General features: G+C 47.2%; 1 protein-coding gene across 1 annotated transcript in view; it reads right to left on the minus strand.

Annotated features, from left to right (window-relative positions):
* Positions 1–26,614, minus strand: part of ADAP1 (ArfGAP with dual PH domains 1) — a 51,146-nt gene extending 24,532 nt beyond the window's left edge. Inside the window, exons 1-4 of the mRNA XM_032703955.1 lie at positions 26,424–26,614; positions 16,965–17,095; positions 15,443–15,534; positions 6,589–6,671 (exon numbers count right to left, since the gene is read on the minus strand). Coding sequence (XP_032559846.1) covers positions 6,589–6,671; positions 15,443–15,534; positions 16,965–17,095; positions 26,424–26,508 — 391 coding nt within the window. The 5' untranslated portion in view covers positions 26,509–26,614. The remainder of the gene's footprint in view (positions 1–6,588; positions 6,672–15,442; positions 15,535–16,964; positions 17,096–26,423) is intronic.
* Between the last annotated feature and the right edge of the window lie 1,202 nt (positions 26,615–27,816).

Genomic DNA, 27,816 nt, shown 5'->3' on the forward strand with positions numbered 1-27,816 from the left:
CTGCTGCTGGTAACCCTCAAAATGGTTGCTTTTATCTCACAGTTTCTCCTAGTGCTCCTGTGAACTCGGTTTCCTAAGGAACCAAGGCTTATTCATCTGTCTCTCCCTCTGGCTTCTCAGCATCTTGGATAATTTCAGCCAGATGTGGCTTGCTGTGTTGCTAAACACACCACTCTCGCTTGCTTATAAAGCAATGGGATGATTTACACACTTTAAAAATCATCCTCATCCCTGTGTTTTGCAGAACCACCCTTGTAGTGGGACACTGCCTCTTCTTCTCTGAGGAGCTGGCACCTGCCCGCTCTCACCTTACACTCAACCACATCACCATCCTTCTCTGTGTTTGTACAGTGCTTAGCACAGCATCACCCTGACACCCTCAGACTTTCACCTGGGAAAAGCCAGGAGAGCTGCCCTGGAGTTGGTGGAAATATAAAGAGGAACATCGGACAAGGATGTGGGCTGCACTTGGGGGAAAAAAGAACAATGAAATAATCTTCATGCTGGTCTGCATGAGAGAAGCTGAGAAGGCAGCTGGCTACCATCCCGACCACACACATGAGCTGGCTCAAATCCTCCCCAGTGCTAAAAGCAGCTTTTGATTTAGCTGATAACACCTTAGCAAGAATAGAGTTTCGATTCAATTGTTTCACTCAGCATGGGTGTCTCGTGTCTCGTCAGCCAAGATGCCACAGGAAGCACCTATGGCACTTCTCCCCACTCACAAGGAGCTGGTGTCACACAACAGCTGTGTATCAGCCTTATCAAGTCACTCCCACAGGGCATCTCCCTACCCACAGCACAATGCTCTGACCATGGAGCAGCTCCAGTGGGAGGGAGAAGTGTCCCACATTAAGACTTGCAGACAGCATAAACCAGCACAAGCATTGAGGGAGTAATGCAGATTCACCCCAGCCAAGGCAGGAATAGGGCAGGGGAAAAAAAAAAAGCAACAACCCACTCAGGTTCCCATTCAGGAACAACCTGCTGCCCTGACACTGATACAGCTGCAGTGCCCTGAGCGGAGACTGTGCTCTTTCTTTAAACCTTCTCACCAGCATCCTTGGCCCTTTTGATTCAACTGTCCTTCCCTGCAAGGGAGCTGCAGCCGAGCCCAAGCAGGCTGTATTGCCAGGCAGTGATTTATGGGCACAGGTAAGCCTGTGTATGTGAAAGCCTCCTGGAGAAAACAGCCTCTCCTTGGAGCCAGCACACTCTCTACCACTACTTTATCCCCACCAGTCTGCAGCATAAAAATCTTACTGACTGCAAGATGCCCTGTGCCCTGAGCCCGTGGGCCCTCTCTGCTCTCACCCTCTCTTCTTGCAAACACCCACAGATCAGAAGACCCCGCCTGTCCCCAGCCACCCACCATCCCACCCACACAGTGTCACCTCACCTCCTCTCCCTGTGCCACCTCCACCACCAGGTTTTACAGCATGTGCTTGCAAAGCGAAGCGAGGGGATGGTTCTCATGTGGCTTCACACTCCCTTCTGCATGAGCATCTCCTTAAAGAACACGTGTGTTAGGGGCTTAGCAAAGGGCACCAGGACCCCTCAAGCTGATGCCTTATTTCCCTGCTCAGTGCTTCAGGCTCTCTGAAGTGCAGTAAAACCTGTGTCCTTTCAGGCTGCCATTAGCACTGGTTTGCTCTCTGGGTGTGCTCAGCCCTGTAATTTGCTCCTGAGGTTGTGAAAAAACGCACTGCAGAGATGGTGTTGCTCTGACACACTCAGCTCCCCACTAGCCAGGCGAAATGGGGTAAGAGACAGCAGAAGATGAGGTCTGTCAGTTAAAATAATTGGGTTTTAGCTGCAACACTGCTCAGTGTTTGGTCTGATCAGGCTCAAAATAAACTGCATTACACCACTGCAGGTCAGACTGAGCTAATAAGGGTCTCTTCCTCACACTGAGAAAGGACGTTTTTATGTCCCGTGCATTTTCCCCAGTGCTTTGCAGTCAGAGCTCCTTCCAACTGTGTGAGTGCAGGGAAAAATTAATTCAGACTGCTGCTCAAATTATGCAAGAGCCTCACGGAATGGAAAGTGCATATTAACAGATTTTACTATTTTGGGGTGTTCTTTTATGTCTTGTAATTTATTTTACCACCATATTTACAGACAAATACAAAATAACATATAAGCCAAGAAATCCTTAGGGTGCTGACAAAAGATAGTACAAGCAAATAGGTACCTTCAGAGAAATGCTACCCCTAGTAACTACCTGAATAAACCAGAGCTCATCTGAATAGTGACAATAAGGTTGCAGTAACACCATATTATCTTACTGTGCAGCCCAACAGGTCATCCCACCCAACTATGGAACTACCAGTCAAATAATCAGAGTCCTTCAACTTCCACACCGAAGGATATGGTTTAAATCCTTAGCTGGTGTAAATCTGGATTTCTCTACTGTTTTCATGGGATCTATGACAATTTATATCAGCTGAGGAGCTCCAATCTCCCATGACTAAAGAATAAAAGCAGTGGAGCCAAAGTTCAAGGAGAAAACAATTCCCTTTTGCTCTTTCTTGGCCACATCCACATTCCCATTCTCTCACTCATGGTCTGGGATGTGTCAGAGCAGCTACACCTTGACCAGTTTATAATATCATAGTGCTCCAGCCCTGCAAATACTGTTGCCTTTTTCTTCCTCCATGTCTCCCTGGTTAAAATAAATCCCTCTGATTAAGAGAAATCAAAAATACCCAAATGAACTAACTTTCAACAGGACTTTTGGAAAGCATTGCCATAACTGCTGTCTGTCAACAGCAGGGGAAAACATTCAAACTTTTTAAAGCTAATCAAAATATTTTTAAAATTTAGCAAACCTTGCAGTTGCCTTGAGATACAGATCCAGACTTTGATGGCAATTACAGTCATCCCGTTTCTAGGAGAATTCAGCACCTGTGCCCCATTAAACTCTGTTAAAAGGGACAATTAGCTGGAGACTGACAGTAATTTCACCAGTTCATTTACCAGAAGAGATAAAGCCAACCTGAAACACATTTATGTGAAAGTCTCAAAACTGTTATCATTCTGTGTTGTTGTGCAACAAACGTACTGCTATTGGAAAGGATGTGGCCACAGTGTTAATTGGGATTGCTGGGGTGTAAATAATGTTTTGTTTCATAAAGTCTGGCTAGGGCAAACAAATTATTTAGCTCGCACTACAGCTGAATGAAGAGCTCAAATGTATAAATGGGTGTATCTAAGAATCAATAGTGGATCACCGAAACATTTAATCAGTTTTACTAATCTCTCTGCGCTATCTGAACTCAAACTGACTCCTCACACTAAAATCAATGGTGCTGATATACTCATTAACAATGAAACCATCGGAGTTTGAAACACTAACTGGAGGCAGAGGAGCTGAAAGCCACGAATAGCAACATGGGCTTGTGCTCCAAGGCTTCCCGGGGGAAAAGAAACTCTAAAAACTCCCTTACAGGAATTTTCACTGCAATGTCCTACCGAGGGTAAGCGGCTGTGACTACATGTACAACAGCACATCCTCAGGACAGGGCATCTGATTTAGGGACTGAACCCAGAGCCATGGATCCTCTTCCCAAGACTCAGCTCAAGAGCTGGTTCCAATGCTCAACACTGCCCACACTGGGGATTTCTGCACATGGGAAGTGTCTTGCTTTCCCAATTTTGTTTCCCAGTTCTGACTCTGCTACCTTGCATCACTCTGTATCTCATGAGGCAGATGTTTCCCAGCGGTTTGGGGGCTATGCAAGGTGCCTTTTGGGGCACCCCACACTGCCTCTTATTTATACCCTTCCCCAGCAGCTGAAGTTTGCTGCATCCTCCTGCCAGGCTTCCCTGAATGACTATCTCAGCTCTGACCTGCACATCTGACACTCCTGTCCCGAGACTCATTTCTCCTAAGTCTGTCAGTTCGGCTGTGATAGCTTCTGCTTGGCATCTACAGGCTCCAGACAGTCTCTCCCCAAAGGATATTCTGAAAGACACTGAATTTCTGACTGGGGTTTCATCCAGCTGCCTGGAAAAGGATGTTTCTCAAAACTACTCAAATATAGCATTTTCTTATTTTTTATGCAATTATTGAACAAATATCAGAATGCAAAATAGCCCCTGGGATTGGAAAATGGAATTAAATCTTCCAACAAACATGAGAAAATGGATACTGACATCTCTATTAGCAACAAAATGTTTCATGCTCTGAAACTGGTAATCTAATACTGCTCCAGGGAATTCAGAACGGTGAGAAAAAATGGTCTGAGACAGCATTAGGAAGAAACAGAGATATACATACACTCCAGTGAGACACTGCTGGGTGTGGGGTGGGCAGGAGGGTGCCCTGGTGTCGGTCCCACCTCGTCGTGTTCACAGACAGTTTAGCTCAACAGTAGAAAGCAACAGCTCAGATCTTCTGCTGTTCCTGGCCATGCTGAGCCCGGCACAACCAGGAGGTCCAGCCCATGCAGGGGGCATCTTCTGAGCTGCTGGTGTGACCACTGAGCTGTACCAACCCCTGCAAGCAGCGAGGAGGGCACAGCCAGGGCATGTGGTGTGGTGTGGCTTCTGCAAGCACCATGCTCCAGCCTCTCTTGGAGGGCTCATGGGTGTCACTGTGATTCAGACTGGCTTTGATGGCACTGGTTTGCACCAGCTGGGCAAACTGGTGGTCCAGCACCGTGAAGGACACAATGCCAAAACAGCCCCATTTCACCCAAGAACTGCCCCCACACACAGGGGACAGGGTGTACTGGTGTCCTTGGCAGTGCTGGGTTAACATTTGAACTCAATGATATTAAGGGTCTTTTACAATATAAATGATCCTGTGATGTTCGTTGTGCTGCTCTCCTACAGGACACAGGATTTTCCCTGAGCTCCCTTCTCAGGAACAACTCTGGAAAACAACCAACTCCCAGCATTACAGCCCAAGAGCTGAAAACAGCATCATCAACTGAGTTGCACGACAGTGTGGAAGAGGGAGCACTGTTTGGCACAGGGTGAAGTACGAGTGGGCAGCTACACTTGGGGGCTGCTGTGGAGCAGCAGAAGGGAAAAGTTAGCACTGGAAGTTTGGTATGTATTTCCCCAGCTTTGTTTTGTTGTAACACCAACCTGGTCTCCCCAAGGAGGAACCATAGGGACAAAGACCCCCTTAGAGTTTACTGTCCAGAAGAGTCAACGAATGACATCCCAGATGCACAGGTCATTTGTGCAGCTCCTATGCTGGGTTTTAGCAACAGTGCAATTCTCAAAGACAAGATACAACCTAAAAGCACTCAAACACAACCTACACAATGCCCACGAGCCTGTCTCCCTTCCCCTCCTCCTCACGAGAGCACTGTTCACTGAAAATGGCTTACCCCCTTCCCTTCTGTGCTGTATTTAATGGCTTTTGAACTTCAAAGAGAGGGGAGAAAACCCTGTCACTTCACCATGCAGTTAAATATTATGCAGCCACATTACTGAAGAACACCTAGAAATACGCTGCTAAAATAAACTCCCCTTTGAACTCTTCTTATAGTATCTTTCAGAATGCTCAGAATACACTGCCCTTCTTCCCACACAGCACTGAGGTACCTACTTCACTTTAACCAGGTACATGCTCTTCTTGGAGTTGAAAGGACTAATCACGTGCTTAAAATTATGCATTTGCCTCAAGTACTTGGTTGAATCTGAGCTTTTCTATGTAGAAGTTGCAAGGCAGAAATTAGAAACGTTATTCCTGGGTGAACATTACACACACACGGGCAAATACATTCCAAAATTATCTAAGAAATCAAACTGTTTATTTTTATTGTTAACAGAACGTGTCCCACTCCAGCAAACTGCTTTGAGAAATCTAAAATAAAAATCTGCATAACATTCTCTATATGAATATGGATACTCCCCACACACTATGTGTGTGCCTCATGTATACAAAATAGCAGAGCAGAAATGCTCTAAACGTAAATTGAAAATATATAAGATAAGACTTTAATTGTGGGTTTCATATCAGCAAAATGCTGGAGCTACCTGCATATTATTAGTCTTGAAAAGCATCATGACAATAATATTTTAACCTTTAATCTGTAGCACGGTCTTTGCTAATAAAATTATCCCAGAGTCATCCAAGCACATAGCTGGTGTCAACTACTTATTATGCAGAGTAAATTAAATGCCACTTACATATAGCACAGAAATACCCAGCTAGTTTCAAGCACTTTCATGTGGTCCTGATGCTGGTGCAGCCACACGACAAACACGGTCGAGCCCTGGGTCTCCTCTTCAAATCCTGCCCTTCTGCAAGGAAATCATCCAACCCACTGCTCCACCAACCCACCAGCAAGGAACCCACTGGCACTTTGTCTGACCTGCTGTTGGTGAACAGCCCTTGGAAGTCAACAGAAAGACCCTGATTCATTTCCATCAGGTATTGAAATTCCCAACATTCCAAATCAAATACAGGGAATACCAGGAGGGATCTTTTGCAAAAAACCCACACTTGCTCCTCCTACTTAATGACATAAGAACAATAATCAATATAAAGAACATATAAATAGAGACAAAGAAAATGGAAGGTGCTGGACATCAAAAATCTTATCTGTCAAAAGTGTCTTTCACTACCTGCAGAGTAAGGCTCCTGCTTCTCGCTGTGAATGAATTCTTTTCGTTCATATTTGGCTCTGATCCACTGTTCCCGCAGCAGTCTGGAAAAAAGAAATACAGAGAAAAGGAAACATGGTCCAAGATACACTAAGGAAGAATCCAGAACCATTAATTCTTCCATCAAAATACAACTGTGATTTAGAAGTCTTCTAAAAATTGCATTGTACAGCCTGGAGTCAAGGGTTTCTTCTGCTTACAGTTGGACAATAATCATTCATGTAATTGTATATCCAATTTTATTGGAAACTTATTTAATAAAATGTACAGGTTTAGCAGAATAGCCCGCTCCCATCCACCCAATCAGACTGTAAAAAAAAAACTCCCTCAGTATATGAACTATTTTAAACCTAATTTCCTCAGACCACAACAGGATCAGTAAATGAAAAAAACCCAAAAAACTACAGACAAAAGAGGGATTATTGCCCTGAAGTCATCAATACAGAAGCAGAAATTGGGGATGCCTGGTGTGATGCGTGTATGTGATGGCCTTTTGGCAGTTAAAGATGCAGAGAGAACATCTCCTTGTCATGCATGGACAGCTATTCCAAGAAATTGTGATGTGTCAGGTTAAAATTACGCTTATAATGACCAGGGGATGCCCAGCCCAGGGACGGGTGACACCCATTGACTTGGTGAATATGGAGCTTGTTGCAGGGTGTCACACACTTCCCAAACCAGGAACAACACAGAACAGTCATATCCCAGGCCCTGGCCAACTTCTTGGAAGGAACTGGGGGGTGTGAAAAGCGAAAAAGCCTCAAAAAGACCAGGAGAAAATGTATGGGTAAAGATGTAAAGGCTGGAACACAGGATCCAAACACTGGAAGTTGGTGAGAACCCACCTGGCCAAGCTCTTCCAAACTCATAGCCTATACTGATAAGTCTAAGAAAGCAATCCATAATGCATAGCAGGAGACATGATGATTAAAAAGTCCTTTATTTTTAATGTTGAAATGATATCAATGATTATACATCGAGACCTTAACTTCCAAAAACTTAAAAATACTCCAAAGATTATAAATACATTTTATGCTATTTTATTTTAGTATGAGTGCTGGAACAAATTAATTAGTTTTGATCTAGAATATGCTAGAAACTCCTTCAAGAACTAAGTGCAGTTAAAAATGGTTTAATTGCCCTAGAACCCTAAATAGCCCAAGCAGGCAGAAATCACACACAGAAATAAAGGCATGTGTTAGCCCAGCTTCACAGCAGACATTTCAGAGCAGCCTACACCAAAGACAGTAAATGATCCCCCATCATTGAGTGTCTTCTATAAAACCATTGCATTTCAACACATCAACTCCTCTGCCAATAAAAACTGTTCATATGTTTAATCACCTTTTCTTTTTTGCTGATGCAAACTCAGTGGTGTCTTTTCAGCAGACACATCCCAGAAATGCTCCGAGAAGATAAACATACCAACACTGCTTACAAAAATTCACCTGCAGGTACAGCAACTGCATTCAACAAATCTTCAAGGCACTACCCAGTGAGAACTGTGGCTGTGATTGGTTTCTTGGCAATAAAGGAGGAAATAATTACATAGACTTTGTTCCACCCACTATGTTATCTCCTTGGTTGGGGCACCAGCCTTTTCCCCCAAGGCTCAAGGAGCACCATCACTTCCCTGCACCCAAACCCCAACTGTGAGCTTCTGCCTATTTCTAATAGAAATAATGCACCAACTCTGCCTTTCCCCTTTCTGTTTCTGTTTTCATTACTGCTCTTTAGTTGTTACACACACATCTGCAAGTTTGACTGTGACCTCTGAAGATGAACACCCATCTCCTTTCTGTTGCCACCCTGTGCTGCGCTCTGATTTGAGTACAACCCATTTTCAGTTCATCTCAGGAGGTGCAGGTAAGCTTTGTAGAATCCTAGAACAGTTTGTTTTGGAAAGGACCTTAAAGGTCATCTACCTCCAACCCCCCTGCCATGGGGTTGCTCAAACCCCATCCAGCATCCAAAGGGGCTGTTCTGGGTCAAGCAGGATGCCCTTTCTGGATCTGATATCCACAATATGGTAGCTTGCAAACATAGGTGGCTGATGACCCAAAAGTTGGCACCAAAATTCCTGTTTCCATACAGTTGCAACTCATCAGCAAAGCTACCAAAATTTAATCACAAAATCAACACAAATACTTAAATTTGCTACCCTTCTTGCAATTTTTCCAGCCCAGCTGCTGTGGACAGCTTGTTATCACCGAATCCAAACTTGGACCTTTTCAACAGGATGATTAGGGATTGAGCTGGGGGATGAAAATTCACACCACCCTCAGCTCCCGCTGACGTCAGTGGATTCAGCAGGAGCTGCAGCTGCTCCGAGTCTCTGAGAGTCAGCCTTCCAGTACGGATGTTTAAATACAGTATAAATTAAGATTCATGTGCGGCAGTGGGAAAACACTCCTGCTGTAGGATGCAGATTGTACAACAGACACACCCTGCTGGGCTCACGCCCTGGGGAACACGGCTCTGCAGGGACTGACTTCCCACCGCGCTGCCAACAGCGGTGGTTCAACGTCTCCAGAGCTTTTGTGCAAGGCTGGGCAGCCATCCGGGGCGTTCTGAGAAGCTGCAAAATGCTCTTGATAACCTCTCCCAGCTTCTGGCCCTGAACACAAGTGGCCCCAATGGCAACTCCCCCGGCACACGGGGCTCCAGCCGTGCCACTTTCCCAGCGCGCAGAAAGTGCTTTCTGACAGTTCACACACCCTTCCCCTTTCCTTATCGACACAAACCCAAGCTCTTTAGCAATAATTTCCCAAAACCCAAGAAACACCAAGAGCAGCCCACAGTTAGGACAACTCGGTGCAGGGCCAGTAGCTGCAGCTTCTGCTCCAGTGGTTATTTATAGAAAGCAGAACAACTCCAGTAAAAGAAACCAAAACAAAACCCCAACTAGGACAGTGAGGAGTCCACCAGCTCCCTTCACTGCAACAGAGAAGCTGAGCAGGGCCTTGACCACGCTCACTCTCATGGACTAGATGCAATGCTGCCATAAAAAGTTGCTTATGATCCTGGGGTTAAACCCCAGGATCACTAGCACAGCTTTGATGAATCCAAACAGAAGCAGGAATTTGTCCTGGTATCTACAGGATTTGAGAGCAATTGGAGAGCAGGGACCCTCGAGAAGACCCTCAAACAATACAAGGATTGTATGAAAACAGTCACTGTTTCAGTGGACTGCAGACCTGATTTAATTTCATTTTAAGTATACCTTCAGGGGCTTTTAAAAATATCTGTTGCTATGTTTTAGTTGAAATGTACTTTTCCAGATGTGAATATGTGTGGAAATAACCCAGGGCAGACATCACATGCTGAACACAGGACCCTCCATCCAAATCCACCTTTGATTCCAAAAGGAGTTCTGTGAACAGAAAGGACTGTAGTAACAGCCTCCCAGTATTTTACTGCATTTCTGGTGATGGGATAATGTAGCAAATAGGCAAATATGCCATTTGTGTTTGTCACATCATTCCTAAACTGCAGAGATGCGCAGCTCTTGGGATTGACTCCAAAAGATTTAACAGCCCACCTAAAGTCTGTCAGGCTGCTGGTTACAGGGAACATGTCATTTTTTGGCAATTAGAACAGAAAAGTCCTGCTAATCATCAAGATAAAAAAACTGGGAGCAAAGAAAACAAACTCCCACCAACAACACAAAATGCTAAGGAAATCCACATTTCCAACAGAATAAGGGAAAATTCGCTCCCCCAGGTGGAATAGGATTGGGCTTCACTGAGGAGGCAGTAGGTCCAGAGGCCAACAAAGCACTGCCAACACTAAGAGCTCCAAATCTCACTGTAGGCACTTATTTGCTTGCCTGACCACCCACATGAAAACAAGGGCTCTCTGCCCAGGGACCAGCAAGGAAGGTTCCAGAAGAAGCCACTGGAGCAGCTTCATCTTGGTCCCACCTACTCAAAGCCTTTCACTCACAGCAAAAAGCACCACAGGAAAAGCTGCTCAAGCAGTTAATTATCAAACTGTGGCTGCGTGGCTTCAGTGTGCTCTGTGGAGGAGCGCTGGGCAGCCAGATTCTGAGTCTCCAATTTATTATTTCCCAAGACTCTCAGCTGGCCTGGCTGATGCACTACAGAACACACACCACACAGGCAGCATAGCTGCTGTGGCTTTTTGGAGACTTATGACAGACTAGAAACCTCAGCCAGAGGTGAAAGTGGCCCAAAAGACATCAAACACCATACACCACCTCTTTCTAATTGCATCCTTGTGAGGCACCACCAAGTCCAAGAAAGACAAAAGAAATGAATGTCATCCAGGAACGCCATTTCCAAAAGCCAAATTTGTAGCTTCTGGAATTTGTCAGAGGTTTTTCCAGCAAAAAACAATCTGCTTTCCACAGGCAGCTTGGTGGATGCAGCCATGCCAATTTTCTGTCAAACAACTGCTTTAATGAAATTTTAAGCCCGAGTCCAAATTTTTTGCTCAGACTGCAAGGAGAGCCACGGCAGCACAGACTAAAAGCCTGTCTAGCTTCACACACTTTTTCTATCTAGTAAGTCCTTGCTGTGAGAACTTGCTTTTAAATGGCTTTGTGAGGCATGAGGCAGCTGAGGGGCTTCTTCCAGGTGCTCTGTGCATCAGCTCAGCTGGCAGAGCCCCAGGGAGTGATGTGCCATCCCCCAACCAAGACCAAAAGCAAGCTTCCAGAGGAGAGCAGAAAAGACAGGGGTTTTGGCTAACAAGGCATAAACCCCTTGCATTATGGATTTGGAGAAGTTAAAGCTGAATTTGAGTATGCAAAATCACAACATCCTCAATTAAAACGCTAACTGGTTCCTTTTCTGTTTGGTTGTTTTACACTCACGGTCCAGTTCACCCCGATGCTACTTTTCAGAACGGTTAAACACCAATTAAAAACATGTAGGAAACAGCCTGTGTCGGTACTACCTTAACCTTGTAGCAATTCCCTTTGGAAATTGAAGGAATCTATATGATTTACCAGGCTTACGAGCTAACAGCAAAGAGAAAATGAACAAGGAAAGAAAACCCTGTGGCTGGTCAGGACTGAAGGAGTGGGCAGCTCTGAGCACTCAGCTGACTGCAGGGCGATGCTCAGACAAAGAATTCCTGAGGCTGAGTGCCCAGTTTGAGCCACCACAGGAAGTTCTACCACTTTGGAACTGATCACCAGCCATTTGGACAAGCCACACAGCAGCACCTCTAACTTTACACCCAGGAAATCAGGTACTTTTGAAAGCTGTGGATGTAAAATCTGAAGACCCTCATTAATAAGTAGGAGCCTGAGCAAAACTCAATTTTACCCCTCTGGACATTAGGCAATGAAGTTTATCATGTATAAAGGACCAGGAAAAGGAGGTCACAGAAGAAGAGGAAATCTGGTTTGCATCCCTGACTATCCTTATGCCCCATTCATGGGAGAGGAGGGGGCCACACTGACCTTCAGACACCAGCCTACCAAATGAACAAAACTTCAAATGATACAGAAAAAAACCCCAAAGATTTACCAGGCAATTTTCTCCCTGCACACTTTAATCAATACAATAAGGCACTTCAGCTAATAACTGTTGTTCATTAGATGACTACATGGGTGACTCTTCAAGATGTGCTCCTCACCAGGATGTGTCCATTCACCAATGTCTCATCTTGTTCCAGATAAGACACCACTCAGTACAACTCATGCCATTGCAGTCTGCCCCATTTTTCCTACCAAGGTGCTCAAATGTGCTGGCAGTCAGTACACTGAAGTGTTCTGCATGAGGAGCAGATGTAGCTCCCTCTTACCTAAGCACAGAGAGAGGAGCAAAGCAGAACAATGCACTGCAGCTCATACCCAGTTCTGCAGGATGATGATCTGCATTCCCAAATCAAGCAAAAAGGCAACAGAAAATAACAGTAAGTATTAGGCAGGGACATGGATGTACTTCCAGTCCTGCAAAAGCCCAATAAGAGATCACCTCCACTTCCTTCTACGAGTTTTCAGCCAGCAAAAAAACTGAACAAAGCTTTTTTCCTTTGCTTTTGCTCAAGAGTGATGCTGTTACTCACTGGTGACTCAAAACTTGACCATGTGCTTGCAATGTGTCTGCCCCAGAAAAGGCTGTTTTACAGCTCTTGGTCTGCTGCTGTGGTGTACAAAGCTGGGTCATGACCACTGGTGACCATACAAAGAGGGGTTTTGTGGTTTAAGTTCCTCACCCAAGGCTCTTGGGGCCAACACTGCTGTGGTGTAGGAACACTCCAGAGTCTGGGGCTCATTTCACCCTCAGGAACTCCCCAGTGGTACAGAAGCTGGCTCTGTTCATTGCTCCCGAGGCACAGGTTGAGGTGCTAGCAATCAGAAGGTGAGAGGAAAGGACAGAAGGGGATTTTTTTTTGGGGGGGGGTGCCTGGTAAATTTTCCCTGGGCAATTCCAGAGCACCCTGCAATTTCTCTAACCTTTGCTACATGTCATACAGGACCAGGAAGCCACAATGGGGTTTCTGAAGGATACAGATGCCAATTGCAGCAGGCAAACACCATGGACTTCTCAAGGAGTCAAACACAATATTGTAGGGTAGAAGAAAAAAGGACAAGCTGGTGCTGCAGCACTTCTTCCCTCTTGCTCTGAACTTCACAATTCTTCATGTGACCAAAGCAGAGGAATTCCAGAAGGAGCATTATAAAATTAAGAAGCTTCAAACGAACCAACAGGCTGTCCTTGTTATGGCTCGTACGTCAGCATCCTGCTGTGCTGAGGGCAGCTCCCAGAGCCTGCCCAGCCACTGCAGCTGCCCAGCAGCACATGCTGTTGCGGGAATTAGAAGCATCAAAACCTCTTGATGCTGCAGAACGTGGGTTGGGACACGAGGGCTCGGTGCCAGCACTGGATGGAGGTGTCATCCATGGCGATGCCACCCCGGGCTGGGAGCTGGGAACAGCTCATGCTATTGCAGTGACTGGACTGCAGCGAGGCGGGGAAACAGCTAAATATATATTCCTGTAAAAAGCAGCACTCCCCTGCGCTTGTTTAGCATGCATCTGTGCAAAGGCACAGAGAGCCTCTGACTAGGGAAAGAAAAATACAGCCTGGCACACCATCCTTGAGACACCCCCAATGTGTAACGTGCCCACAGCTGCTGATACTGCAGCAGTGTCAGGAGATCTGCTACTGGGAGACATCACATCCATCCCAGTGCACCCTGCTGCTATGGCAGAGACCCAGCAGTGCTGGTCTGGAGAACACCTTCATGAGCAGAGCTTCAGGCTGAGTTTAGAAATCAGGCCATGAAAGGCTGCTAATTGTCCTAGTGCAGAAGAGGCATAACTTGGGACCAGAAAAGGGCTAAAAATCAGTCTTCCAGCTGCTTGCAGCAAGACTGGCCTTTCCCCATCCTGCCAAAGAAACAACAACAACAAAAATCCTTTAATTCTCCTGCTCCTGTTTCTCACAGGTTACCAGCCCAGCAGTGTGTCGCTCCATCGGGCATCAGGAAGGGCTGTGCATGGATCAGCCACCCCAGCACAGTCCCTGTGTGATCCCAGACAGCTCTGGCAGGGCTGTGGCTGGAGCTCAGCCACTGCTTGGCAAAGCTCCCCAGAGTGCAACCGCAGCGCAGGATGGAGGGAGGAAAATATCACAGCAGCAAAGGCTGAGCTGCATCATCCAAGGGAGCCAAACCAACGGAGCACAGAACCAGCCACAGACACTGCTGCCAGCCCGACAGCACAAGGAATGAAAATGCTTATGGTCTCCAAGCTGCCTGAGTGCAGGACCAGCTTTCTCTGTCTCTCAGCCTGACCTGTGCGAGGAGAGCAGGGTGTGATTTGCACCCAGACCTCAGGATGCCCCAAGCTGGAGAGGGAACTGCCCCACTTCCAGCCAGCACAAGATCTGCACACCCTCAGGCAGGGATGAGGCATGGAAAAGAACCAGGACTCTGCTCCTGAACAACCTGAATATCACACAGACAGCATCTAATTGAACTTAACTGAAACTTAGGAGTAAACAAATAAAATCCCCTAGAATTGTGGTTCTCCTACTAATGACAAAGAGGTGGAAAAAAATCTTGCTTCTCCAACCCTAATATCACAAGCACATACAAGTCTCAAAATGGCACAACTCAACTGCTGGGATTCTGGAGCTCAGAACATTGCACAAATGGATGAGTTTTTTATTGCCAGGCCAGGCAGCACCACTCACATAAAGATACAAAACCACCTTGGTACTCGGCAGGACCCTGAAAACCAATTTTAGTTCATCTTCTTGCGCCCTGGGTGGTACAGCATGTTCTAGCTGTTCAGCTTCTTGGTCTACAAAGTCCACCCCAGCTGACTAGGGAGGTTTACTCTACACTGAATGGGAGACAATAAGTTTTACCTGCCTTCACAGGGTATATTTGTCATTTAGTTAAAAAAAAAAAAAAAAAAAAAGAAAATCCACCCCCTTGGCATAAAACCCCAGCATTTTTGCATTACAGGTAACCCAGCATCTCACACAGCAGATCAGCAAGCTCTGTTTTGATGCAGGAGGGGGATTTGAAAAAAGTAGAGGAAATCAATGGGTAGAAATCAGAGTTTTTGTAGAAACTTGGAAGAGCCTGGGGAACAAACAACTGACTTCCCTGCATCATCTCAACTGTACTTATTAAATAAGATCCCACACGTAGTATAAACTCTACCATATGTGTGCAGAAGAAAAAACATTTTCAGGGCCTTTTATAAATGAAACCTCCTTTGTGGCTAAAAAAAAAAAAAAAGGTATTATGCTAAAACTAAAGTATTACAGAGGCTGCAGCTGCACAAACAAATAAATGCTGTTTACCAGCAGAGGTATTTACTTACTGACAGTCAAGAAACGTTGGCTTATAATAAAACGGTGGCATTTTAGATTCATATTTTGCTTTTGCTACATTGTTTCCATTCGAGGCCATAAACTGTTAAAAGAGAAAAGACAGCAATAATTATAAAATGTTAAGAGCATTTTCCTTTATCCTCTTTTGCTTTTACAGAGTAATAAAATGATTGGGATGGGGCATCTGTTCACTTTGAGAGGGTTCCCCAGGACTGTGCACAGAAGGGATGCTGTAAAGACTGTTCCTGCAAACCAGGGCTCAGAAGTTAATATTGACCATTATTGCCAGGGATCCTACAGTTTAATATGATGCTGAGGACAGGTCCTTGTCACAGTCACACCTACATGATCCCAACCAGTCCCCACAGGAGCAGAAGGCAGCATGCAGTGGCACTTCCTCACTGGCATGGGAATGAGATGGCTCTGACAACACATCCTTTGCTTGAGATCACATCACTTGTGCCAAAAGGATAATTTTATTTTTGCAACATCATGCCAGCAACCTCATAAAGGAGTTTAAAGTGATAAATAAATAAATAAATAAATATTCTATCTGCATTGACAGCCCTCCTTTCCAATGAATAAATAAATATATTTCTATCTGTCCTGACAGCCCTCTTCTTCTTCTGATCCTGTATACAAACGGATAGTTGAGAACTCTGCAAAGAGTTCTTATTTTCTTATTCATATATTTTGTTTAATGAAAGTCACTTTACAAGTGTAAAAACCCCATTCTTTTCCAGGCAGTCATGCAAAATACATTTTGTTTTGTGTCAAATGCCAAGCATACAAACATAACAAGCAGCTAAGCTTTTTTTCATTATTGTCATGGTTTTGAGTTTCTCACATTTACATATTCAATCTATTCCCCCCAAAAAATCAGGGAATTAAAAACCCCTGCAACATTAAGGCCTATTTTTATCAGAAAAGACATGACTACATGAGCTGCAGCTTTCAGAAAAACCTCAACTCTACACATAGAAGATAGAGATCACTGACTGGTAGTGTTCTTCATGTTTTTAAAGACACCAACAGTCAAAGCAGAAAGGTTTCCTGGGTAGGCCTGCCTTTAGCAGCATCACACAAATCTAGGCAGGTGTGTGGCATAGATAGAGAGAATTTATGCTGTGAGGGTTTGGTTTTTCCAGATGTGAGTTTAAGAGTCTTCAATACTAAGGGAAACAAAGCCAGAAATAGCTGAGCTGGGCAGGGGTGGTTTAGACTAGAGGTCTAGTCTAGGCTAGAGATAATGTAAGAAATAGAAGACAATTAATTAAAAATTAGTAATCTCTACATACTCTATTTCACTGACTTTTTATACAGGTGGGGGAAACCCTCCGAAATTGTTTGCAAAATGTCTGTTTATCTCAATCAGCGTCACGGACCTCATTCCCACATTCGGGAATTATCTAGACGCGTTTTCTGAAATCACATTTGTTGTGGCGTCTTTAGAAAGGACTCTAAAGGGAAGAACCCAAACTCCCTGGTACTGCCAGCCTCGGGTGCACGTACCTCCACTTGAGCATCGTCCCAGTCATCCAAGCGGACTGACTTCACTTTGCTGACCTGGGGAATATTGCGATGGATTCCTGAACAATTCAGGCAGATGAAGATCCCTAGGCTGTGGGATGCCCAGTCTGGGTCTGAAAGCAAGAAGAAAAGAGAGAATTGCACTTGACTGATCTTTCGGATTCAGGGCAGAAGAGGGCATGGCAGGGGAGTTCAGGAGTCACCAGGTCCAAGTTCCCTGATTCTAAAGGCATCAAATAAATATACAAGCAAAACAGGATATGTGCTTGTTTATATTAATAGCAATACAAACTAAACTAGCAACTAACAGATTTGCAATCTCCAGTGCAGCTGTTATTCACAAATCCCCAATATACAGACAACTACATGTGCCCAAGACCTCCCAAACTCACTCCATGCTCACACGAAGAGGGGAATATCCATCTTTCATCAGCAAATCCCACCCAAAAACTGCATGGAACAGAAACTTAAACCCCAGAAAATTAAAACAAACAGCTCAGGGAAACCACTATGCTGCTTCCTTGCCTTATTTTTATTTATTTATTATCATTTATTTATTATATGTGCTCCACAGAGAGACTTTCCTCCCACAGCTGCAGCTCCCAGCAGCTCAGCCCACCAGCCAGGAGGTTTCCAGCCTTTTCCTTAATGCAAAAATGCTGCCAGTGGCAGCTCTGTACTTTCTCTGAGCAAAACCACACGCTGTTTACAGCCCCGAGCTGACATCTCACACAAAGCACTTTAAACGCGAGTCCCCTCCAAATTCCTCCTTGGGAGAGGCACCGCCTGAAGCGGGAAGACAGAGAGGAACCGGAGCAGGGCAGGGGCCGGGGGCAGGACACATCCACCAGTGTCCCTGGCACTGCCTCACCAATAAAGCCAATACAGGGATCTTTGTTTGAACTCCCACTGGCAAATGTCAGCGCCTGCGAGTCCAGCTGCGCCCCAGCAGAAAGAGCTTCATTGCAAGTCACCGAGTCAGCCACTAAATCCTCCCGACGGACGTCCCCTGGCGCCGTCCTTCCCAAACCTGCAGGGGTGGGAGTCCCTCGACCGCCCCATCACATCGAGTTGCCGAGGGGTAAGGGCAGGTCTTCCCTTCTCACAAATCCTCATCGTCTGTTTATTCCCCGCAGCGATTACACTAAACACTCGCTCCTCACAGCGCAGCAATTATTTATAAAAGGCAAGGGAATGCGCTCTCTCCTCCCCATACATATTTAATGCCCGGGCTGTGTCGGTGCAGGGAGCAGGCTGGCATGGGGCAGCACAGCTCCTCTGACGAGGTACCGAGGGCTGCCACCAGCCCTGTCCGCAGGGACGGCCACCAGCCTCCCCCAGCACACCCTAGGGAAGACCAATTCGGTTCTCCAGAGGTGGCTCTGCTCAAATATAAACCCCAGAGCTAAACGAGCAGCCTCATCAGTCGTGGCTGAGTGCCCACCCAGGAGAGGGGAGCAAATTCCCAAGCTGTTACAAGTCCCTTCAGTCGCAGCTCCCTGGGCTCCCAGGGCTGGCACCAGCAGGCTACAAATAAAGGTGTCTTTTTTCTGTTTCACATGGTGTCCTATCCTCATGCCAGGCCCCAATGACTGCAGCTCAGGCCTGGCAAATATTAAACCAGTCAGGTGGATCTAAGGGCACCTCAGCAGCAGTCAGGTGCTGCCCACATCCAGCCATGCCAGTGAGAACAAAGGGTGCTCTGCCCCACCAGCCCCAATCCTCACATCCTCACCCTGCTCATCCCTCAAGCACTGGGTGACTCGGCCCATCCCAGGTTGGGCACCCTCATTTATTCTGACCACAGAGGTTGTGGCCAGTTATTGGGTTGTAGGCAGGCAACAAGAACCAAGAGTTCTGAGCACTCATGCATGTTTCTGTTTCTGTGCTCTAACTCCTCATGTTGCCCTTTCCATCTCCAAACACATGGCTCTAATCAAAGTCTGGGACTTGCCAAAAGTCGTCTCACAAACAGTCCAAGGTACAGCACTGCTGCCTCGTGGCAGCCCAGGGGACCAAATGATGCAAGTCGGGCAAGGTGAAAGCACCAGGATCTCTTGTTTAAACATCCGTCGTTGACTTCCACACACAGCATCAGGCACAAGGAATGGTGAAAGTGTCCAGAGGGTAAAGCAGCCACAGAGCAGGGATGACAGAGCCATTGATCAAAGTCTGGAGCTGGGAGCTAAGTGGTCAGCAGCTCTCTGTGCTCAGCACAGCTGCTCCAGGATAACTGTGCTCCAAACATTTCCCAGTGAAATGAAATCCGATCAAAGCACTGCCCGACCCAGGGAAACGGGTGTCAAAGTATGTACTGGCCAATAAAACAGGTTTTACTGGGAGTCCCAATGCCTGTTTTATGTTAACAGATTTATCTTAGGCATGCAGGTGGATTTCTTCACGTCATCTGCAACTTCCTGGACTCAGGCTTCCAAAGTCCTCTCAAAGAGGTAACCCCTCCACTGCCTGCACTGCTGTGTGTGACAGGACCAGGAGATATCACACCTTCCTTCAACCAGACATAAGGACACATTTGGGTAGAGAAAGATCCTGGAGGAGACTCCAGCTCAAGTGCACACCAAGACAGCTCATACCTAAGCTGTCTCTTCTTGACATGAGTAAACAGCACCTCAAGCAACAGGTTTGAAGCACAAAATGGCTTTAAAGCAATCTCCTCACATCAACAGTGTCTTCTTCAGATCAGACTCTTAAACATGCTCCCCCCAGCTCTACACCACGTCAAGCCTTGTCTAATTAAGAAAACAAAAGCTGGATTATATTACAGGGTATATATGCACAAACAACGTGAAAAATCCTCAGATCAGGAACACAGTGGATAACACCAGGGATCTCTGACCTTGGCATCATCACAGACTCCCACCTTTCAAATGACTGCACCATTGCTTTGAGATAAGACATCTTATCAAACATGCAAATGAATTTTCACAAGTGTCTTCACATGAAACAAGCAAATTTTGGGGTAGCACCATCAGTTTAGTGAACTAGTGACCCCAGGCTGCACAGCTGGCAAGCTGAGCTCTCCACAGCTGGGTGAAGTCCACTTTGCTGTTAGACACTTCAACAGCTGGAACACATTCTCCATGCTGGACATTACTGAGAGTTCAGTAATTTCATTTAAGATATTCTGTCTGGGCATGGAGAAAAAAGGTGCACCAAAATGGCAATATGTTATAATCTGGAACATTTGGGCATTGCTTAAAAAAGATGATTTTTTTCCTAAGCCTCCAGAGTTTTGAGCAAACAGCAGTGAAGCCTAATGAAAACTCTCCAACATGCCTAAGTTCCACACAAATTACTTTATTCCATTATTTCAAGCCAAAAGTAATAAAGATGAACAGGAGCAAGGGGAATATTAAACCAAATACACTGTTTTAAGTGCAGAAAGTCTCTTATCCTGAAGAACAGATTCCAGCTCTTAAAGGCTTTCACTACCCAATGTCCTAGAGAATCCTGGTCACTTATAAACAGATTATAATGACTTTCAAAATAAAGACTTGAGTCAACTTCCTTTTAAAAATTAAACAAACAAGCAAAGCTAAACTAAACTCAGAAGAAGGGCATTGGGCTGGTATTTTCCCATCTCATTCACCTGAAAGGGAAGCCACAGCCAGAGATTAGAGAAGCATCTGAAACAAAACTAAAACCCTTGGGCAACACAGTTAAATTCAAAAATTAACTTCCCCACCCAACCCTTTTGCCTCCACAAGCCCCAGGAAAATGCAGCACAGAGAACAGTGAACTCTGCAGCTTGAACTCAGTGTTACTGAACAAAAGAAAGAAAGGGCAAAAAAAGGCTGGACCCAGAGAAATATTAAGGAAGAAAAACCAACAGAAGACACAGGACAATTCACACAAACCAAAAAGACTGGAAGTGCAATGGCAATGGAATTCAATTTTTTTAATAAATAATCAAAATTTCCTGTATCCAGAATATAAACATAAGGTTCCAGTTTGAAAATCCCTAGATGCCATCAACCCAAGAAAAATCCCATGAAGCAGAGCAGCAACAGGCTCGAAGTAGACACAAGACAAGAGCAAGAACTTGAGTCCCAAAACTTACTTGGATGCCCCTTCTCCACCTTTTGCCTTAAACTACATTTATCACTTGGTATAGCACAATATTGATGACCAAGGCAAACATCTGTTAGAATGCATAGCAACACAACACATTTTCCAGCACACAAACGATGGTCTGACCCTTAATGAGCTGCCTGGCTGCACCCCAGCCACCCCAGCTGGATGGGAGCTGGTCTTTGGTTGGGATGGAGATTCAAAGGATTTTCCTGATCTCTCTCCTGTTTGAGGTGATAAAGGCTGATTAAAAGGAAGAGAAGGACCCCTCTAGGTAGGCAAAACCTTTTTTACCCTGCACTAGAAAGGTAAATCATTGGTACAGGATAGAATCACAGGGATTTTGATGTGACCCACACAAGCAACAAAGCCTTTGCTGCTCAGCTGCTGCTGATTTCCTACGTGGCCCAGTCAGAGAACCTCGTGTTCAGCACTGAAGTTCTGTAGCTATTTACTTTGGGGAAAGATTAGGAGGCTAATAAACAGACCCTGGTCATGCATGCTGAAAAATAACAATGAAAGACATTACATTGAAGCCAAACAGCCTCCCACCAACACTCCTTTTCAAGTAGGAAAATTTTTCAGTGAAGGCACTAAACTTGCCAAGGTCTTTTAATTCAACTGGCAGGTCCCAGCAGCCCCCTCTCACTGTCTTCAGCCCACGACTGTGCTGCAGCCCAGGCACCAGGACCAGACAGAAAACACCGTCACATTAAACCTCCTTTGTTCCAAAAAGTCCTTTCTCCTGCATAAAGGGGTATCCAGTTAAACTGCTGTGAGACTCTTTTTTTTTTTTTCTTCTTACCCCTCCAATCTGCTTATGGCCAGGGAGAAGGGCTGGCAAACTCCCAGGGAACAAAAAAAAAACAAAACAAAAAAAAAATCACTGCTTAAGTGAGAGGACAATGGAGGTGCGGGAACAAGTTTCCACTTTCAGCTCCAACATGAAAAGCCTGTTTCACGCCATTAGAGCAGGGAAGCTCTGGAACAGCTTTGCAGTGGGAGGTAGTGGGGGCAAGAGAGAGAATGAGCCGCGAGGCAGAGCCCCAACACTCCCCTGAGGGGATGGGGAGAGTCACTGCAGATGGCAACACAAGGCAGGACCCAATGACTCAGTTGTCTTCCTGATTTGGGTTGGATAGAGGAAAGGAGAGGGTTGAGATCAAATCCGTTCAGCGCCTTCTTAATCCTGAGCAAATCAAGCAATCCCCAACACTCATGTGTTTCCCTCTAATCACCACCCTCACTTGGTGACATCAAGGGAATAGAAAAGCTTCACCTGTCTTAGAACTGAGAAGATGCTGGGCCTGCAGGAAAGGTGTTTACAACCACCTCAGCCATGCACTACCCACCCCCAAGCTCTTATATGAATTTTTACACCAAAACACCAGATCTGCACAGCTCTGCAGCACAAAGCTCGGATACCAGACTCCCCTCCAGCATGTGCCTTCTGCTCTTCCTCTGTCCCTCATCCCCTCTGAGCCTCAGGCACAGAGGCTGATGTTACCCAAGATCTGTGTCCCAGTAATCCATCCCAAATAAGAAAGATGAAAATGATAACAAGCCATGTAAACTGCTGCTGGAGGGTTTAAACTGCAGGACTGCTTTGATGGGATTTCCATTTCTGTCTTCAGAGCCTCCCTGTCCTCCTACAATGTAAAATGATTCTCACTCCATGGAGACACAAACCTAAGTCATAGAAAAACCGAGTAAAGAGAGAAATACTCAAGGTCTTGTTATGCCCTGAGATAACCATCCGTCTCATGATGCGAGGAAAGATTGCCTGAGACAAAGAATCATTTAGGAAAAAAAAAAAGGCTGAACTGCCACACTAGTCTTGAAGAAAAAAAGATTATTCTAATGCACAGAGAGCCATTACACACCAGCAATTCAGCAACATTGCTTAGTTTGCACTTAGGATGGCATTTACCACGCTGTCTTCACTGTGAAAGCACAGCTTTAAACCCACGAAACAAACATGCTGCAAACCGACACCCAGGACACAGAAGTATGCAGTGACAGGGGACCCGAAGCCCCATCTAATGACTTTATTACAGTGGCTTCTACCCCAGAATTCAGTTTCAAAGATGTAACCAAGGCAATCTCATTACTCGTTACAGACGGATGACATTTTTGGAACTGAAATATCTTTTATCCAAAACAACCTTTTTTTGCAATTTAAGGTTTTGTAAAGATACAATTAATAAAAACCTAACTTATAAAACAAGACCCACAAAACCCCTTCAAGTGAAAAATGTAACCTCTCAGGTTATTTTCCACTCTGATTTTCATGTTCTGCTCTGGCATCCTTTCTGCATTCCCAGCTGCCATGGCCACTGTAAGACTGTTCTCCCCATCTGAGACATGTCCTCAAAACCTGGGAGGAATCTTTGGAAACTCTGCTTTTTGCACAAGAGACTTTGCAGCCAGGCATATACACTGGTCCTGGGGAAGACCCAGATCTGACCTTCCTGAACATCACACTCAATACCACATTCCACCCAGCTGCAAGTGTTCATACCCTGTGCACGGACCAGAGGAACACACAGACCAGAAGAACACACACCTTGAACTCAGCAGCCTTGCTTGCAGGGCTTGGCCACTTAAATAATCCTCAGTCATGATTTAGTGGCAAATTCTGGCCCAGATCCAGGTTGTGCTTGGATCCCCCCAAGGAGATGTGATGACCCTGCGGGGGATGAAGTTATTTACACAGGCCAGGAGGAGAAGCACTGCCTCCCTCCATGTTCCCTCTCCATCCCCAGCTTTGATTTTTGCACGGTCACAGCTTAGTCCAACGATGCCAAGCTGTGAGCTTCTTTGCATCAGAAACCCAGGGATTTGTTACAGACACAGAATACCTGGGACAAGCAGTGACTCCAGGGCTCTGGCTACTGAGCCTCTCTCAAATGCCAAAACAGTAACAAAAGAAAATAACCCTTTTTGACAGCAGGGAAGGGAAAAGAAACAAACAAACTTTCACTAGCTGGCTGATTTCTAAAACAAATATTTCCAAGAGAAAAAGAAAACCCAGCTGGCTTCCAAATACACAAATTAAAGTGACTAACAGAGAATCATATTTCTGATCCATCCTGTTCTTTGTTATCAGGATTCCTGAGCTAAATGGCTGTCTCTTAAAGTGGATCCTGTTCTAACTGAGGATTTCAGGGAAAGGCACACACCCACCTGAGAAGCAGAAATAATAAAAGAGGGATCCTGACCTTTGGGTTCCCCCTCAGCTGTACCAGATCAGCCCTATGATGATACTCATGTGGGAAAACACAAGTACACCCTGCTTTCCTCATCTTCTGTTCATTCCCCACCCTCCCCCTTTTCCTTCTTGCTTTGGTACTTTTCCAGGGTCAGCTGCACACCTGGCTCCAGCTCTCACCTTTATCTCTCTGTGCATCTCACTTCTCAGCAAAGAATATACCTGCACTCCATTCTGGAGGCTCTCTTAACCCCTATCCTGCCTATCTGCATTACCTCATCCCCAGAAAGACCTGGCCTGCCACACCTGCCCAGGATGAATAACTGAATTCAGGGTGAATATTTTCTATATCACCTCCAGACACGAGATAATATCTTAAGTAACCCAGAGCATCTCAAGTTTATTGTCACTCCCAGGCAGACGAGCACACTCCAGCACCACGAGTAGCTCTTGTTTGCCAAAGGAACTGAATCAAAGTAGTCACTAAAGAAATTGGGTTGATGAACAAGGAGCTGGTCCCAGGGAAGCAATGCCACAAGAGTTCAGAAGAGGCTGAATGGTACTAATATAGCACACCTTGTGTTACAAAAGCCACTGGCCCAAATTCTCCTCTCAGAGTTTCAGATTCACTAAGACACCTTTCTATGCAAACATCACCAAAAGCAAAATATGGTTTTGTTGTTTTACAAGCCCTTTTGGAGCCTTAACCAACAACCCTCTTTCCCTGACGTGAGCTATTTTGCTGTCCTACAGCCTCATCTCCACCCTGATAGTGCTGACAAACTTCCCATTTTGCAGAAGGCTCGGGGGAATCATCCCACAGACCTGAACGGTTTGTAAACACCCAGGTTTGTAAAGTTTTCCCCAGGAAGGAACAATTTAGGCAGACACCTACTCGGTGAGCCCGAGCTGTGCTCAGCAAGGCACCTCAAAGGTGGGCTGGTACAGTCAGGCAGCAGCACCAGGCAGCAGATGGGTGGGAGCAGGCAGAGCAGCGCGGCGCTGCAAAGCCGTTCACGCTGTGCTGAAAGTTCTTTGTCCTTTCCAGCTGGGTACCGGGGGACACAACACGTCTGAAAGTGAACTGCAGTGTCCTGAGATGCAGGTTAGAGATATAAAACCATTGGTAATGGTATGAGCTGGATAGGGGTATCCAACAGATCTTGAAATCAATATCTGGGAAAATAAGATTCAGCTGAAGTGTTGGGGTTTCTTTAACCTATAGAATGACATAGGCTGAGAAGGACATCCTTTCTATACACCTCTTCAGAGCCATCCTGCTCAACCTAATACAAATTTAGGTGTTTCTATATGGTGATATTTTTTTTAAAGGAAAGATACTTGTTCTGCAATTTTTGTAATGTTGTTCTCAAAGGCGGGTCCCACCGCCTCGTGCAGACCCTGCTCAGCCAGAGCATCACACCCCCACCCCAACAATGCACCATCCAAAGGGCTAGAAAGACATTCCGAGCCCCGATTTTCTCCCGTCTGCGCACGAAGACGACTACGGACATTCCAGCCCCGCTCCCTGCACAGCTTAGGCACCCATCGATGGCAGCGGGGTAAAGGTTGGTCGGCAGGGTGGCCGCAGCGATGCCTCTGGTTGTCCGCTCTGTTTGCTCGCTGACAGGGCAGTAGCAGCCGAGGGGACACGGAGGACACGCCGCCCCCGCAGCACCGGGCACCCCCGGCAGAGCCCCCGCCGCCCGGCTACCGGCCCCGGCCGCGCTGCAGCCCGCGGGGACCCGCCGGGATGACATCAGCGCTCACAGCCGGGCGAGGAGCCGGGCCGGGGCGGGGGGGACCGGGGAAACCTCGGCCGGGGCCGGCCCGCGGGGACCGCGGCAGCGCAGCGCATCCCCGCACCGGCCGCGGAGCATCCCCGCCGCATCCCCCCGGGGTGGAGAAGGGGGGTCGGGCACCCCCTCGGCGGGGCGCACCCCCCGCCGCTCCCGCAGAGGGCAGAGCCCCCCGCGCCGTCGCTGCCTCCGCACGGTGCTGTGCGGTGCTGTGCGGTGCTGTGCCGTTCTGTGCCGTGCTGTGCGGGGCTGTGCGGGGCTGTGCGGGGCGGACAGGTGCAGGTGCGGCCGCCGCCCGCGCCCCCCGCCTCTCCTCCCCTTGCCCTGCCCTGCCCTTACCCGGGGCGGCGCAGTCGGCGCACGCCGCGTTCCCCGGCCGCTGGAGCAGCTCCACCAGCGCCTTCCTGCTCCTCTCCTTCGCCATGGGGGCGGCGGGCGGCTCCGCGGGGCTCCGCTCGCTCCGCCGCGCTACCGCAGCCTCATGGTGCGGGCGGGGGGCGCTGGCGAGGCGGGCGGCGCCCGGGCGGCTCCATTCGGCCCCGCACGCTGAACGCGCCTCTCCGGCCGCCGGGACGCGCCGCTGCCGGGGCGGTGCTGCCGCTGCCCTGGGAGCCTCTGGCCCCGCCGCTGCCGGGGCCGCCCGGCCGGGCACGCCGCCGGTTCCGCCTTCTCGCCGGGCCCCGGGGGGCTGGTGGCTCCCCCGCGCCGCTCGCCCGCGACCTCCAGCGGCTGCTTTTAGCCCGGGCGCCCCGTCCCCCCCTGGGGGGGATCCCCGAGCTTCGGGGCGTCTCATCCCTCCGGGTGTCCCCAGCACTCAATGGTCCCTTCCCTGGTTTAACTCGGGGTGACGGTGACGGGAGGGGATGCTCTCGCTCATGGGGTGGGAGCCGGCGGGGAAGGGGGAGGTGGGTGCCAGGGGTCTTTGCCTGGGGGAGGTGGCAGCTCACAGCATCCCCCACCCCTCACTGGCCATGGCCTCGCCACTCAAGCACCTTGGCAGGTTCACGGGCAGCACTTCTGGGGAGCGTTTTCAACATCAGCATCTTTTGGGGGTACTTGTGAACATCTCGCTAGTAGCCACACACGCTCCAAAACACTCCTCCTTCGCTGCTGTCCTTCCACACATCACCACCACTTTCCATGTCTGTGTCTTGGCAGTACCATCCTCCAAGCATCTTCCCACACTTTTCACACTCTCCAAGGTGTCAAGGGAGTATCAGGAGAGAAAACACCCCTGGGGAAGAACCACAGCTTCCTTGTGTCATCCTGTCTGTGTTGCTGGGACCAAGGGCTGCAGCCCCTCATGTGTGTCTTGTCACCTACAGGCAAGGCTCCTGTCCTTGTTTTACCAGCTAAGGACTATGGGGTGACTGTGGGTGGCGACTTGGGAAGCCTTTGGCCAAGGAGGAATTCGGAGCTGTGTCTTGAGGCTGCTGCCCGAACTCCTGCTGAAACCTTCCTCTCAGCTATGGGTCACCTGCAATGCTGATATGTCCTGTTTGTGGTTCATACATCTCCGCTCATAGAAACAATTTTGGTTCTGCAAAGCAAGTCCCCCATTCAAGCTGTCGCTCGTTACTTCCTCCACCAAAGCAGAGCCCTCCTGCAAGTTCAGCTCATGTTGTTCATGCTGCCCATGAGGTTCAGGGTGTGCAGGAGCACCTGCAGGAGGAGCCTGCCAGTACATCCTGGAAGACTTCCACAACCAAATCACCATCTTGATCCTGCTCCA

The sequence above is a fragment of the Chiroxiphia lanceolata genome, chromosome 16, assembly GCF_009829145.1.
Source record: "Chiroxiphia lanceolata isolate bChiLan1 chromosome 16, bChiLan1.pri, whole genome shotgun sequence".
Taxonomy (NCBI): domain Eukaryota; kingdom Metazoa; phylum Chordata; class Aves; order Passeriformes; family Pipridae; genus Chiroxiphia; species Chiroxiphia lanceolata.